We start from the raw sequence: 15,639 nt of genomic DNA on the forward strand, positions 1-15,639 counted from the left end.
ATGTATTGATTTTTAACCGCCATAAAAAACTGATGCAAAATAGTCAGTACAAACAGACAGACTGCCAGAAAATGAATGCAAAAATGGCGGAAAATGACTATGAAAAATGGTCAGTTCCCGTTTTTCATGGCACTGTTTTTTCACTGTTGGGTGAATGTCTCTTTAAAGGGTAACTGAGTTTTGAAGTGTCTCACAAAATAATTTCTGCTTTTGCTGGGGAGAGTGAGAGGATCCAATCCAGTCTCCCCGATGCTCTGGTCTGCTTATTTTGACTCCTAACCGCCCCAGTGCACTATTCCTGCATCCAGTAGTTCTCGTCAAGTCTGGGACGTGTCCAAATACAGTCTGCCAGTACTATGCTGCTTTAGACTTCAGTTCCCATACTTCTAAGCCAGTCCCCAGTGAGCCCTCTACAAATCCATGTCCCTATCCTCAGCACACATGGTGTGTAAGAGACGGTTTATGTTCACATCACACATACAGTCAGGTCCATAAATATTGGGACATTTACACAATTTTAAAATTGTTGGCGCTATACACCACCACAATGGATTTGAAATGAAACTAACAAGATGTGCTTTAACTGCAGACTATCAGCTTTAATTACATCCAAATCAGGTGAAGGGTGCAAGACTTATAACAGTTTGCATATGTGCCTCCCACTTGTTAAGGGACCAAAAGTAATGGGACATAATCATAAATCAAACTTTCACTTTTTAATACTTGGTTTCAAATCCTTTGCAGTCAATTACAGCCTGAAGACTGGTACGCATAGACATCACCAGACTGGTGATGCTCTGCCAGGCCTCTACTGCAACAGTCTTTATTTCCTATTTGTTCTTGGGGCATTTTCCCTTCAGTTTTGTCTTCAGCAAGTGAAATGCATGCTCAAATTGGATTTAGGTCAGGTGATTGATTTGGCCATTGCATAACATTCCACTTCTTTCCCTTAAAAAACGCTTTGGTTGCTTTTGCAGTATGCTTTGGGTCATTGTCCATTTGCACTGTGAAGCGCCGTCCAATGAATTCTGAAGCATTTGGCTGAATACGAGCAGAAAATATTGCCCAAAACACTTCAGAATTCATCCTGCTGCTTTTGTGAGCAGTCACATCATCAATACAAGAGAACCAGTTCCATTGGCAGCCATACATGCCCACGCCATGACACTACCACCACCATGCTTCACTGATGAGGTGGTATGCTAAGGATCATGAGCAGTTCCTTTCCTTCTCCATACTCATCTCTTGCAATCACTCTGGTACAAGTTGAGCTTGGTCTCATCTGTACATAGGATGTTGTTCCAGAACTGTGAAGGCTTTTGTAGATGTCGTTTGGCAAACTCTAATCTTAACTTTCTTTTTTTGAGGCACACCAATGGTTTACATCCTGTGGTGAACCCTCTGTATTCACTCTGGTGAAGTCTTCTCTTGATTGTTGACTTTGACACACATACACATACCTCCTGGAGAGTGTTCTTGATCTGGCCAGGTGTTGTTCACCAGGGAAAGAATTCTTCGGTCATCCACCACAGTTGTTTTCCATGGTCTTCCAGGTCTTTTGGTGTTGCTGAGCTCACCAATGCGTTTCTTCTTTTGAAGAATGTTCCAAACAGTTGTATTACACGCTTAACGTTTGTTCTCTCTCTCTGAATGGGTTTGTTTAGTTTTTTTCAGCCTAATGATGGCTTGCTTCACCGAGAGTTGACAGCAATAGATTCCAAATGCAAATAGCACACTTGAAATGAACTCTGGACCTTTTATCTGCTCATTGTAATTGGGATAATGAGGGAATAACACACAAATGGCCATGTAACAGCTGAGAAGCCAATTGTCCCATTACTTTTGGTTCCGTAACAAGTGGGAGGCACATATGCAAACTGTTGTAATTCCTACACCGTTCACATGATTTGGATGTAAATACCCTCAAATTAAAGCTGACTGTCTGCAGTAAAAGCACATCTTGTTTGTTTCCTTTCAAATCCATCGTGGTGGTGTATAGAGCCAAAAATGTTAGAATTGTATCGATGTCCCAATATTTATGTACCTGACTGTATCTAGAACTCAGAATATACAATATCAGCCACATAAGACAGTTTATGGAGGATAGGGAGAGTTTATAAGGGGAAAGATCTACACCGCAAGGACACATTGACTACAGCACAGACTGAGTAAGTCCAGTGAGGGATGCTGACAAAAAAGCTAAAATGAAAACACATACAGAGGAACTCCAGCACTTGATAAATGAATTATATAATGACTAAAGAAATGCACTTACTATGTAACGGATGGAAGATGTGGTTGTCATACAAAGAAAACAGCAGTCTGAGATGCTGAGCCATCTACAGTGGCTGGGAGAGGGGCCTCTGCACTAAGCAGAAGTTCACTGTGCTCAGGAGTCAGTGTCTATGCCGCTAAAGGCAGGATTCACCTAGCACAAGGAGTGGACAGCAAAATTGCACGGAGGGACACACATAGTAGCAAAGGTTTCAGAAGTGTTTTAGGGTAGATAACATCAACATTTTAAATCAGAGTGATTTACAGATTTGTTAAGGTTCATCTAAAGTGACCTTTGATAAGTTTGAAATGTTAATGCCCATTTAAGCCATTTTACCTTTCCTGCTCCACTTTCTCCAGTAACAATTATAGACTGGTTTATGTGATTAATATGTGTTTGGATATTTCGATAAGCTTGTTCTGCAACAGTAAAGATGTGTGGTTTACAGTTCTGAAAAAAAGAAAAGAAATATATATATTTTTTTTAAAATCACATCAAAATTTGAGAAAAAAAAACATAACTACAGTTTATGTAAATACTGAGATAACACTACTACATTAACCCATATAGAACCCACTTAAGGACAAGCGCCGTACCTGTACGGCACAGTGATCGTGCAAGTGCAGGAGCTGCACCCGCCCGATCCGCGGCAGCGGTCCGGCAGTCGCTGATAGCCGCACCTCTGCTGCATACACTGGTATTGGTGAAAACACAGATGCCGGCAGATTAACTTTTGATGTGCCACGGTCCGCACTGACCGCGGCACGTGTGCTGTCCATGCAGGAATCGGAGCTGCCATCAGGTCCCTGTGCTGCTGTGATAGGGACCCGATGGCAGGGAAGGCAGCCCAATGCCTTACTTAGGCATCATGGCTAATTTCCGGGAGACCCTGTGAAATCCAGCCCCCTGGATCTCACAGGCAAGCAGGCTGTAAGTGCATTACACTGTTAATACACTTACAGCCAACGCTTTACAGTACAGAAGTATTGTAAAGCATTGTAAAGGGGATCAGACCCCCAAAAGTTCAAGTACCAAAATGGGACAAAAAACAAAGTGAAAAAAAAGTTACAAATTAAAGTAAAATAAATAAAACTTTTCAAGTAAAAAAAAATAAGTGTCCCTTTCCACAAAATATATATTTTTTTTTTTTTAAATCGAAAAAAAAAAAAAAAAGTAGACATATCAGAAATCACAGTGTCTGTATCAATCAGATCTACAACAATATCACATGACCTAAGCCCTCAGATGAACACAAAAAAAATCAAAATATGTAATAAAAACTGAGCTAAAAAATTGCTTGTTGAGATAAATATCTCTGTAAAAGACAACTTTTCCAATTTTTTTTATATAAAGTTGTCATTTTACAGAGATATTTCTCTCACCCAGCATGGGTATATGTAAAAATACACCCCAAACCACATTGCCCTACTTCTCCTGAATACGGCGATACCACATGTGTGACACTTTTCTGCAGCCTAGGTGGGCAAAGGGGCCCAAATTCCAATGAGTACCTTTAGGATTTCACAGGGCATTTTTACGCATTTGGAGTCCGTGAGGGGTATGGTGAGTTCATGTAAGATTTTATTTTTTGTCACAAGTTAGGCTGAGTTCACATGGGGGCGAGATTTCTGCGCGGGTGCAATACGGGAGGTGAACGCATTGCACCCGCACTGAATCTGGACCCATTCATTTCTATGGGGCTGTGCACATGAGCTGTGATTTTCACGCATCACTTATGCATTGCGTGAAAATCACAGCATGCTCTATATTGTGCGTTTATCACGCAACGCAGGCCCCATAGAAGTGAATGGGGCTACGTGAAAATCGCAAGCATCCGCAAGCAAGTGCAGATGCAGTGCGATTTTCACGCATGGTTGCTAGGTGACAGTCTATTCACTGTATTATTTTCCCTTATAACATGGTTATAAGGGAAAATAATAGCATTCTGAATTCAGAATGCTTAGTAGGTGATCAATTGAGGGTTAAAAAAAAATATAAAAAAAAAATTAAATCACCTTCTCCTCTTGATCGCGTAGTTGCCGGTCTCTTTAATTCTTTAATGATGAGGTGCCAGGCTAAAGGACCTGTGGTGACGTCAGATCACATGGTCCAATCACATTATCCATAGAAATGAATGGGGATGCATGAAAATCGCATAGCATCCGCAACCATAGTTGCTAGGAGAAGTTAGTAAATTGATAAAAGTCAATTTACTGTATTATTTTCCCTCATAACATGGTTATAAAGGAAAATAATAGAATTCTTAAAGGGGTTGTCCAGGATCAGAGCTGAACCCGGACATACCCATATTTTTACCCAGGCAGCCCCCCTGATGTTAGCATTTTAGCGCAGGGCAAAGGATAGCATCAGAGCATGAACTGCTCCAATGCTCAAGTCAGCGGGGCTGCCTGGGTGAAAATGGGGGTATTCTTTAATACAGAATGCTTACTCAAATGTTGCTGGAGGGGTTAAAAAATAAAAATAAATTAGCCCACCCATCCAATTCCATCTTCTATCTTCATTCAGCAGGACCTGCGCTGACGTCACCGGGCTCAACACATGGTGAGCACGATTACGTCATCAAAGGTCGTTTGGCAGGTCCTGAAAGAAGAAGAAAGAAGACCATGTCGGCTGCGTGAACAATTGGATGGGTTGAGTAAATTTTTAGTTATTTTTTTAACCACTCAAGAACAATTTAGTAAGCATTCTGTATTAAGAATGATATTATATTCCTTTATAACCGTGTTATAAGGGAAAATAATAAAATTATTAGAACACCTAACCTAAACTTCAGTGAAGAAGTCCGGGTTAGGGTCTGGGTACCACATTCAGTTTTTTGTCAAGCGCATGAAAAACGCATTGCATTTGCGCAAAAAAAAAAAAAAAAAACTGAACATCGGAACACAATCACAGTCAAAACTGACTGCAATTACGTGCCTACTCGCGTGGTTTTCCCGCAATGCACATGTGACATATTTGGAAATTTGCTAATTTTTCAAAATTTCTGGTAAATTTGGCATTTTTTGGATAATAAAAATGAATTTTTTAACTAAATTTTACCACTGTCATGAAGCACAACATGTGAAGAGAAAACAATCTCAGAATAACCTGAATAAGTGTGGGCAATATGGCCTAAAATCTATATTGCGATATAATTTTAAGCATGTGCTATATATATATCACAATATAGTCAATATTTCGGAGGAAGGAGGGTTAAACTTTTATTTAATAACTATTAGCCTCCTTAGGGGCTAGAACCCCTGTCCTATTCACCCTAATAGTTCTCTACTTCACACTCTCCCTGTTCCCTTGTGCATAGTGCACACAGCAGCAGGGAGCCGACCATGGCAGCCAGGGCTTCAGTAGCATCCTGGCTGCCATAGTAACCGATCGGAGCCCCGCAATTACACTGCTGGGGCTCCGATCAGAAGCTCCCACCCTGGGGCCACTGCCACCAATGATTTAATCGTATGGAGGGGAGGGGCCCACAATTGATATAATACTTAGAAGAGAGGGAGTAGAAGGGAAGGGCTGTGGCCAATGCGCCACCAATGAATATAGTTAATATGCCTGAATACAAACGTAGCCTGCATCTGCCGACCATATCCCATACCTGGCCTCTATTACCCTGAGGGGTTAACTGCAGTGGATCACAGCGTGCAGTCATATAGGCCAGGTATGGGATATGGCCGGCACATGCAGGCTACGTTTGTAATCAGGCATATTAACTACATTCATTGGTGGTGCAGTGGCCACAGTCCATCCCCTCCACCTCCCTGTTCTCATTGGTGGCGCAGTGGTCACAGACCCTCCCATCCTCCTCCTCTCTGTTCTCATTGGTGGCGCAGTGGCCACAGTCCCTCCCCTCCACCTCCGTTCTCATTTGTGGTCAGCGGCAGCCGCACACAGTGGGTAGTGAGAGACTTCCTCCTTCTCCACTGTGCCGACCCAGGATCACATGGTGCGCGCCGAGAGCATCGCATCCCATGTTCTACCACAATATGGCAATATAAACGAAATCTTTATCGTTGGCCAAGTTTATATCGTATATCGTCTATATCGCCTTTGAAAGCGTTTTAAAGTTACCACATAAAGTGACACGTCAGATTTGCAAAAAAAATGGCCTGGTCTTTAACCCTTTCAAGACCAAGCCATTTTTCACCTTCGTGTCCACATCTAATTTTGCAAATCTGACGTGTCACTTTATGCGCTATTAACTTTGAAACGCTTTTATTTATCCAAGCCATTCTGAGACTGTTTTCTCGTGACACATTGTACTTCATGATGGTCATAAATTTTAGTCAATATATTTCACCTTTATTTATGAAACAATCCAAAATTTACCAAAATATTTTGAAAAATTCGCAATTTTCTAAATTTCTATTTCACTGCTTTTAACCTGTTTAGGACACACGACGTACCAGTACAGCATGTTGTCCCGGTACTTAAAGACACATGATGTACCGGTACGTCATCGGTGATCGGAACAAGGTGCCTGCTCAAATCGTTGAGCAGGCACCTTAGCTAAATGCGTGTGGGGTGTTGCCCCCCCCCCTTCATCCCCCCGCGATACATGGATCGGATCCGCAAAACACATACGGACGTCTGAATGGAGCCTTACAGGGGGGTGATCACTCATATAGACTCCCTGATCACCCCCCTGTAAGGCTCCATTCAGACGTCCGTATGATTTTTACGGATCCACGGATACATGGATCGGATCCGGAAAACACATATGGACGTCTGAATGGAGCCTCATAGGGGGGTGATCACCCATATAGACTCCCTGATCACCCCCCTGTAAGGCTCCATTCAGACATTTTTTTGGCCCAAGTTTTTTTTCTTACAAAGTCTCATATTCCACTAACTTGTGTCAAAAATGCGTAATCCAAATGCGTAAATTTTTTTAGACATTTATATTCCAGACTTCTTCTCACACTTTAGGGCCAGGGCAGTATAAATATCCCACATGTGACCCCATTTCGGAAAGAAGACACCCCAAGGTATTCCGTGAGGGGCATATTGAGTCCATGAAAGATTAAAATTTTTGTCCCAAGTTAGCGGAAAGGGAGACTTTGTGAGAAAATACAAAAAAATACAAAATTTCCGCTAACTTGTCCCCAAAAAAATAAAAATAAATAAATTCTATGAACTCGCCATGCCCCTCATTGAATACCTTGGGCATAGGGCTGCAGTAAACAAATATTTTTGTAATCGAGTATTCTATCGATTATATTTCTCGATTCATCGAGTAATCTAATAAGAAAAAGCTACTTAAAATAACGTACGTAATTAGGTATGTATAAAGTTATTGGTTTGAAGGGGTTAATAACTTTATACATGCCTAATGCCAAGGTGCTTCCATTAACCTCTTCAAACCAATAACTTTATACATGCCCATTGGGTTTGGAGGGGTTAATGGAAGCACCTTGGCATTAGGCATGTATAAAGTTATTGGTTTAAAGAGGTTAATGAAAGCACCTTGGAGGTGCCTTCATTAACCCCTCTCTAAACCAATAACTTTGCCAAGGTGGTGCCTGCAGCCTCCATTAACAACTCTCTCTCCATCTGCCTGCCCCCAGCCTCTGATCTGCCTCCCCCCAGCCTCTGATCTGCCTCCCCCCCAGCCTCTGATCTGCCTGCCTCCCCAGCCTCTGATCTGCCTGCCTCCCCCCAGCCTCTGATCTGCCTGCCTCCCCCCAGCCTCTGATCTGCCTGCCTCCCCCCAGCCTCTGATCTGCCTGCCTCCCCCCAGCCTCTGATCTGCCTGCCTCCCCCCAGCCTCTGATCTGCCTGCCTCCCCCCAGCCTCTGATCTGCCTGCCTCCCCCCAGCCTCTGATCTGCCTGCCTCCCCCCAGCCTCTGATCTGCCTGCCTCCCCCCAGCCTCTGATCTGCCTGCCTCCCCCCAGCCTCTGATCTGCCTGCCTCCCCCAGCCTCTGATCTGCCTCCCCCCCCCCAGCCTCTGATCTGCCTCCCCCCCCCAGCCTCTGATCTGCCTCCCCCCCCCCCAGCCTCTGATCTGCCTCCCCCCCCAGCCTCTGATCTGCCTCCCCCCAGCCTCTGATCTGCCTGCCCCCTCTGGTAACGCAACCCCGCCCCCCTCCCTCCCCAGTATTAATTATTGGTGGCAGTGGCCACAGGGTCCCCCTCCTCCCCCCCCCCCATCATTGGTGGCAGTTTGCAGTTCCGATCGGAGCCCCAGCAGTGTAATGCTGGGGCTCCGATCGGTTACCATGGCAGCCAGGAGTCACGCTACTGAAGTCCTGGCTGTCATGGTATGTTAGTGAGCAGAGAGCAGCATTATACTCACGTGCGCTGTGGCCGCCGGTCGCTCCTTCTCATAGGTCTGTGCGGCGCATTGCTAATGCTGTAAGCAGTAGCAATCCGCCGCACAGACAGAAGAAGGAGCGACCGGCGGCCACAGCGCACGTGAGTATAATGCTGCTCTCTGCTCACTAACATACCATGGCAGCCAGGACTTCAGTAGCGTCCTGGCTGCCATGGTAACCGATCAGAGCCCCAGCATTACACTGCTGGGGCTCCGATCGGAACTGACACTGCCACCAATGATGAGGGGGGGGGAGGGGGACCCTGTGGGATATGGCCGGCACATTCATTGGTGGTGCAGTGGCCCCAGTCCCTCCCCTCCTCCTCCTACTCTGTCCTCATTGGTGTTCAGCGGCAGCCGCGCACAGTGGGGAGGGAGGGACTCCCTTCTCCTCCCTCCCCCTCCTCCCTCCTCTGTGTCGGCCAGCTCAGTCCTGCCTCTCTGACCTCCGGAGGACACGGAAGCGGTGAGTGAGATGCTTAATTTCACACCCGCTCCGTGATCACGTGATGTAAACGATTCCTCGATGCAGGGAAACTGCATCGATGAATTTTTTGACTCGATTTAATCAAGTTATTCAAATAATCGTTTCAGCCCTACTTGGGCAGTATTTATACTGCCCTGGCATTTTAGGGGCCCGAAAGCGTGAGAAGAAGTCTGGGATCCAAATGTCTAAAAATGCCCTCCTAAAAGGAATTTGGGCCGCTTTGCGCACCTAGGCTGCAAAAAAGTGTCACACATGTGGTATCGCCGTACTCAGGAGAAGTTGGGGAATGTGTTTTGGGGCAAAGGGGCACACATTCCAAAGAGCACCTTTAGGATTTTACAGGTCATTTTTTTTTTACAAATTTTGATTTCAAACTACTTACCACACATTAGGGCCCCTAGAATGCCAGGGCAGTATAATTACCCCACACGTGACCCCATTTTGGAAAGAAGACACCCCAAGGTATTCCGTGAGGGGCATGGCGAGTTCCTAGATCACAAGTTAGCGGAAAATGATAATTTTTTTTATTATTTATTTATTTTCTTACAAAGTCTCATATTCCACTAACTTGTGACAAAAAATAAAAAATTCTAGGGGCTGAAGTGGTTAATCAATATTAATTTTATTATGCTAACAAAGCAAGGGTTAACAGCCAAACAAAACTCAATATTTATTGCCCTAAGGCTACATGCACACGACCGTATGTTTTGCGGTCCGCAAATTGCGGATCCGGGGGAAAAAAAAAATGATGACGTTCTGACGTTGCGTATGGCATCCTTTTTTTTTTTTTTTTGCAAATCCATTTTTAGAGGATCCATTGTAATAATGCCTATCCTTGTCCGCAAACTAGAAAAAAATAGGACATGCACTATTTTCTTTTTGAGGCCTAATTCTGTAGTTTACATAAACACCAGTAAACTTCTTTACGGGCACATGGCAGTTCGCAGAAAGAAAGGAACGCCATATGGTTTTTGGAAGGCAGATTTTTCTACACTGTAGTACCCGTATTAATTATGCCAAACAATTCTATAATTCAGTCACAGCCACAGATATACAAACATTAAGCAGAATCATCAACTATAGGACAATTTCACCGCTAAAATGCCACTAATGCTCACACAATGATTTCTGTATCAGACTAATCACTGAGATATCCCATAACCGAACACTCAACCGATATCCAGCACAAAACTTACCAAAACAAAATCAAACTGTACGTAGAAAGGTTACAAAAAGATAAGATAAACTATTCTGGACAAAACTGACATTTGAGGCAAAAACAACCAAATCGCTTTCCATGGACACCAAAACTAAAAAAGTGAACCAGCTCAAACTAAAATGAATTGAATGAAGCCACATAGTCTTCGCACACACAAAGGAAATCAAAGATGGCCGACAAAACCACATGGCTTGACACACAGAGGAAGACAAGATAGTATCTACAATATCCAGCAATAGAAAAAACAAACTAAACAAAACTGTTTCTATATTCCTTTTGCCCCACCCCCGAAACCAGAGCAACCCTCCACTCTGTGGGTGATTTACAGGCTAACAATATAAAAATGCTCTCTAAATGCTGTCTCTAATGTACAAACACTAAAAATAAATTGCTGCCTCTACAAAATCACAGTAAGGCCTCATACACACAACAGTTGTTTGTCTCCGCGTCCGTTCTGATTTTAGCGTTTCAGATGCAGACCCATTCATTTATATGGAGCCGTTGAAAATGCGGCTAGTGCACAGTTTGCCATCCGCGTCCGTGATCCGTGGTTCCAGTCAGTCAAATAAACATAACCTGGCCTATTCTTGTCCGCGGAAAACTGTTTGCGGACCCATTTAAGTCAATGGGACCGCTAAAAAACGCGGAGGCACAAGAGATTGTCGTCTGCGTCTACGTCCGTTTTATTCCTAATTATTTGCATGGCAAACCTGTCTTAGACTTTTTTTTTTTTACCTTCCTTTATGTCTGGTGGTCCTCCAAAAATAAAGACACACAAACAAAAACGGATCACAGAACAACGGAACCCCATTTTTGCGGAACGAAACACAAGAACGGTCGTGTGCATGAGGCCCAATATAAAAGTTATAACAAAAACACAATACTCTGTACTGCTCAGCAAACACATCACAATCTCACCATACAATCTCTGTACAATCAACTCAGATCCACCAAAAACTACACAATGGAAAAGCACTTCCCTCGTCCTTACACAAATAGATCGAAAACCAAGTAGAAATTTCCTTTTGACGCAGCAGATAAAATTACAGTTAAAAAAAAAAAACTGTTTAGATACTGATGGCAATATCTGCTTGCTGTGGTGTTAAACTATAAAACACCTGACCTTACACACAAAGCCCTATGTTGGATCTCTTACCATAGATCCTTTGTCCCAACAGAGCACTGACCAGTCCTTTACAGTTGAGACACCCCCACAGCAGTTATCCAACAAGTATCTGGGCAGCTATTATTGGAAAAACATCAACCACATACACAAAAAGTTTTTTTCAGTAGATTTTTTTCCTGATATCAGCAGATTGGAGTACACAGATTTCACAAAGAGCAAAGCTTTCTCAAAAATGAGAGTAAGGAAAGGGGTTTTATTACCTTATGCCGGCCTTTTTTGCTTTTTGAAAATTAAGCTGCATCTCCTTGAAGTTCTGCTAATAAAAATTTAGCCCCCCAACTGTGCTCGCCAACTGATTTCGCCGTTTGCTCATTTGTCTCGTTCTCACAACCGAAAAACGACTGCCCGAAGTAGAATCGGGAAATCCTTGGTGTAGTGTGCGTCAATATGTGCTCAATTCCTCCAAAATAACATCACAGAGACGTTCTCAAGTAGGATCCAATAATGTGCCTGCTTTCAACAGCTAAGCGGGGTTTATTTATACCAGAAGATGGAAGGCGGTCTTACAATCAAGACCACTGGGGAGACAGGTTATGGTATGAAATGATTGGCTTATTGGCTAGCAAAGATGTGAATGATCACGCAGGAGACCGGTTATGGTATGAAATGATTGGCTTATTGGCTAGCAAAGATGTGAATGATCACACAAACTTATGTTCGTGCGTTCGCACACTTATTCGCGCCCTTTCTGTTGCCGCGCTTATCCTCGTGGATAAAGAAACCCTTGTTCGACGGTCCCCATCCCTCCCGTCTCAGCCGGCGCCATGACACTGGTATTCTGCAGTAATACCAGGCACAAATCAGCTACAGGTCGGGACGACCAGACCATCATGCAAAAGTTTCTGCACGATACGAACACGAACGAATCTGCGCATCTCCATAGGATAGATGGCGACCATACGGCGAACAATCATTTTTCCACAACAGGCGGGAGGGTGGACCGCTGCCACGCCAGCCAGAGATGTGTTTATCGCCCCTAATTGAAATGGCAGAGCTGATGAGGAAAGTGTCGATGCCTGGCATGTATATTAGAAGCTGTAAAACACATTGCAGGCTGTCATCAGCAGGGAGAGAGAGACAGTGCGCGCTCCTGTGTGCAGACAGGAGGAGTTACAGAGAATCTGTCAGATGACAGATTCTCTGTAAATTCCCCGAGAGCAGCCTGATGTATATGAAGCACATGTGGCTGTAGAACAAAACCGAAAAAAAGAAAAATAAACACAACCAATTGGAGAAATGATTTTCTCCATGTAATAAATTTGAATACATTTTCCCGAAGGTGTCCATAGCCTTTATATAAAACAGGTCACCCACTTACACCAGATATCCCATTGACCGAAAAAACATTTAACGGGGTATTCTTATCTTCCCTTTTCATACTTACCTTCCTTGAGCGACGTTCACTTCCTGGATTCTTCTCCCGGCCGGGCCTCGCTTGAGCAGAAGACTGAAGACTTTCTCCCGGCCGGGCAATGTCCTGAACGCGCACACCACCGCGCATGCGCCATGGTGACTTATTCCTGGCCTGTATAGTACAGAGCCGGCGTGCGCATTCACGGGTCTGTACTATACTGGCCAGGAAGAAGTCATCATGGCGCATGCGCGGCGGCGGCGTGCGCGTTCAGAACATTTTTTTTTTTAAACTAAGGGTGGTAATTAGGTAATAAAATGTATTTAGAAAAATGATCACTGTCAAATCATTAACAGATTCAACAGTGATCATTAAGATGAGAATACCCCTTTAATCTAATTTCACCTCAATATTACCTACTAATCCTAAAGGTTCACATACTTCTGCCACTCAAAGACTTGTGATAGATCATTTCACTCATTAAATAAATGACTGATAAGTCTAATGTTTTAGGATTCCTCTGTTTAAACTCTTCTACCCCGGGCCAGTTCTCACCGCCCTGACCAGGCAATTTTTATCAAATGATGTGTGATTTTATGTGGTAATAACTTTGCATTGCATTTTTGGGGGAAAGGTCCTCTTTAAAAGCATTCCAATCTGACCGTACCATGTTATAGAGCAGGAGAAAACAAGCATATTTATATATTATTGGGAAAAGATTCAGTAAAACCTGTAATTTATACATTAATATCTCTGCTTTTTATACCTTCTGTGAACAGTATCGGTACAGGAGGGAGGGGTTATCAGTGATTGACAGCATTGTGTGTACGTGTGCACAGAGAGCAGGGGCGCAACTACCATAGAGGCAGACCATGCGACTGCTATGGGGCCCAGTCTTAGTTTGATTATGTCCTCTTCTACTGGAGATGAACTTGGTCAGGACTCTTCCCTCTGAAGGAATAACTTTCAGCAGATTAAACCATGGAAAAATGGCCTAAGGGTCATTGAAAGGGATTTAGGCAGAAACCCTTTGTCCTGCATGGGGGGCCCGATTTGATCCTTGCTATGGGGCCCTTACTTCTCTATGTACGCCACTGACAAAGAGATAGCTGTCAGTCACTGTTAACCCCTCCTCCCTGTACTGATAGCACTTCACAGGGCTGCAGATGTAAATGTAATAATTACAAGTTTGACTGAATCTTTTCCCACAAAATATACATCAATCTGCTCAGTTTCTCCTGCTCTATAAAATGGTGCTTTCAGATTGCATAGCATTTTGGGTGACAGATTCTTTTTAATTATCAAAGCCATTCTGAGAGTGTTTTATCATGATTTTTTTGCTGAATGAGTTATCAATAGAGTTGAGCTCCGGGGTTTACGTGAATTACGTAATGGATTCAGCTCTTAAGGAATCCATAACGTACAGTAATTCAATGCCGACATGCCAAATTGAATGCCTTTAGAGGCTTTCCGTTTTGCATGCAGTCATAATACAAGTGTATGGCCAGCAGAAGTGAACCCTTTCAGCTGGCCATACACTTGCATTATGCAACATGCCGGCATCGAATTATGTGATGGATTCGGTGAGAATAGAATCCATTACGTAATTCACTTAAACCACGAACCTGCCAAAAGGCAGGTTCGCTCAACTCTAGTTATTGTTTCCATTTTGGGGTACAGACAATTCTTTTTATTGCTTTTTATTTCACTATTTGGGAAGCAACTCTGCCATTGCTTTTTGGGATTTGTTACTGAAGCATACACTATTTTGGGAAAAAAAAATCACGTGATCTGTATTCTGCTGGTCAGTACGATTACAGAGATACCAATTTTATAGTTCTTATACGTTTTACCACTTTTACTCAAAGCTTTAAAAAATATATAAAAAAATAAATAAAAAGTTTTTGCGTCACCATTTTCTGGAATCCAAATTTTTCTGGCGATTTTGTGTGATCGCTCCTATTTTGAGGGAGAAGGTGACAGTTTCATTGGTACTAATTTGGGCTACATACAAGTTTTTGATTGCTCGATATTACACTTTTTGTGAGACAGGGTGACCAAAAAATGTCTGTTCTGACTTTTTTTTTATTGTTTTACACGACATTCACCTTACGGGATAGATCATGTGACATTTTTATAGAAGAGGTCGTTACAGACCCGGTTATAACCAACATGTTTATTTTTTTATTGTTTCAATTTTACACAATAAAAGCATTTAAAAGAAAAAACATGCAACGCCATTTTCTGAAAGGCATATTTTATTTTTCTGGTGATGTCCTTGTGTGGGGGCTCTTTTTTTAAAGGATCAATTGACTTATCTGTACCATTTCAGGTACATAGTACTTTTTGATCGCTCGATATTATGCTTTTTGATCGCTCAATATTATGCTTTTTGAGATTTTTACTTTATTTTCTTTTATGGAGTTTACCTGATGGGGTAGATCATGTGATAATTGTATAGAGCAGGTCATCACGGATGCAGTGATAATGAATATGTCTATTAAATTATATATATATTTTTTGAAATAAAAAAATGGCTTGATCAGGAGAAACTAGTACTTTGTATTTTCCTGGAAAGTTTTAACATTTTATTTTCCTGAAAGTGTTTGCGGTCAATCCCCCAACATCAGTGCTTTTAGGGATGCCGGATGATAAAGCAGGGGCCCGGCTGTTATTCACAGCTAGGCCCCTGCCTTACTGGGCGCACTCTATTACATCAAATGTCGGGAAGGTGTTAAGGAATTGTCTGAAAATGGAGAGATGCAGTTTTACTTCAAATTTTTGAGACAT

At 42.8% G+C, this 15,639-nt stretch overlaps 1 protein-coding gene across 1 annotated transcript in view; it reads right to left on the reverse strand.

Annotated features, from left to right (window-relative positions):
• The window catches only part of MYO19 (myosin XIX), an 833,713-nt gene that overhangs the window by 789,860 nt on the left and 28,214 nt on the right, over positions 1–15,639 (reverse strand). The window contains exon 4 of the mRNA XM_044285692.1: positions 2,612–2,725. Within this exon, the coding sequence (XP_044141627.1) occupies positions 2,612–2,725 (114 nt within the window). The remainder of the gene's footprint in view (positions 1–2,611; positions 2,726–15,639) is intronic.

This window comes from Bufo gargarizans, chromosome 3 (genome assembly GCF_014858855.1).
Source record: "Bufo gargarizans isolate SCDJY-AF-19 chromosome 3, ASM1485885v1, whole genome shotgun sequence".
NCBI lineage: Eukaryota > Metazoa > Chordata > Amphibia > Anura > Bufonidae > Bufo > Bufo gargarizans.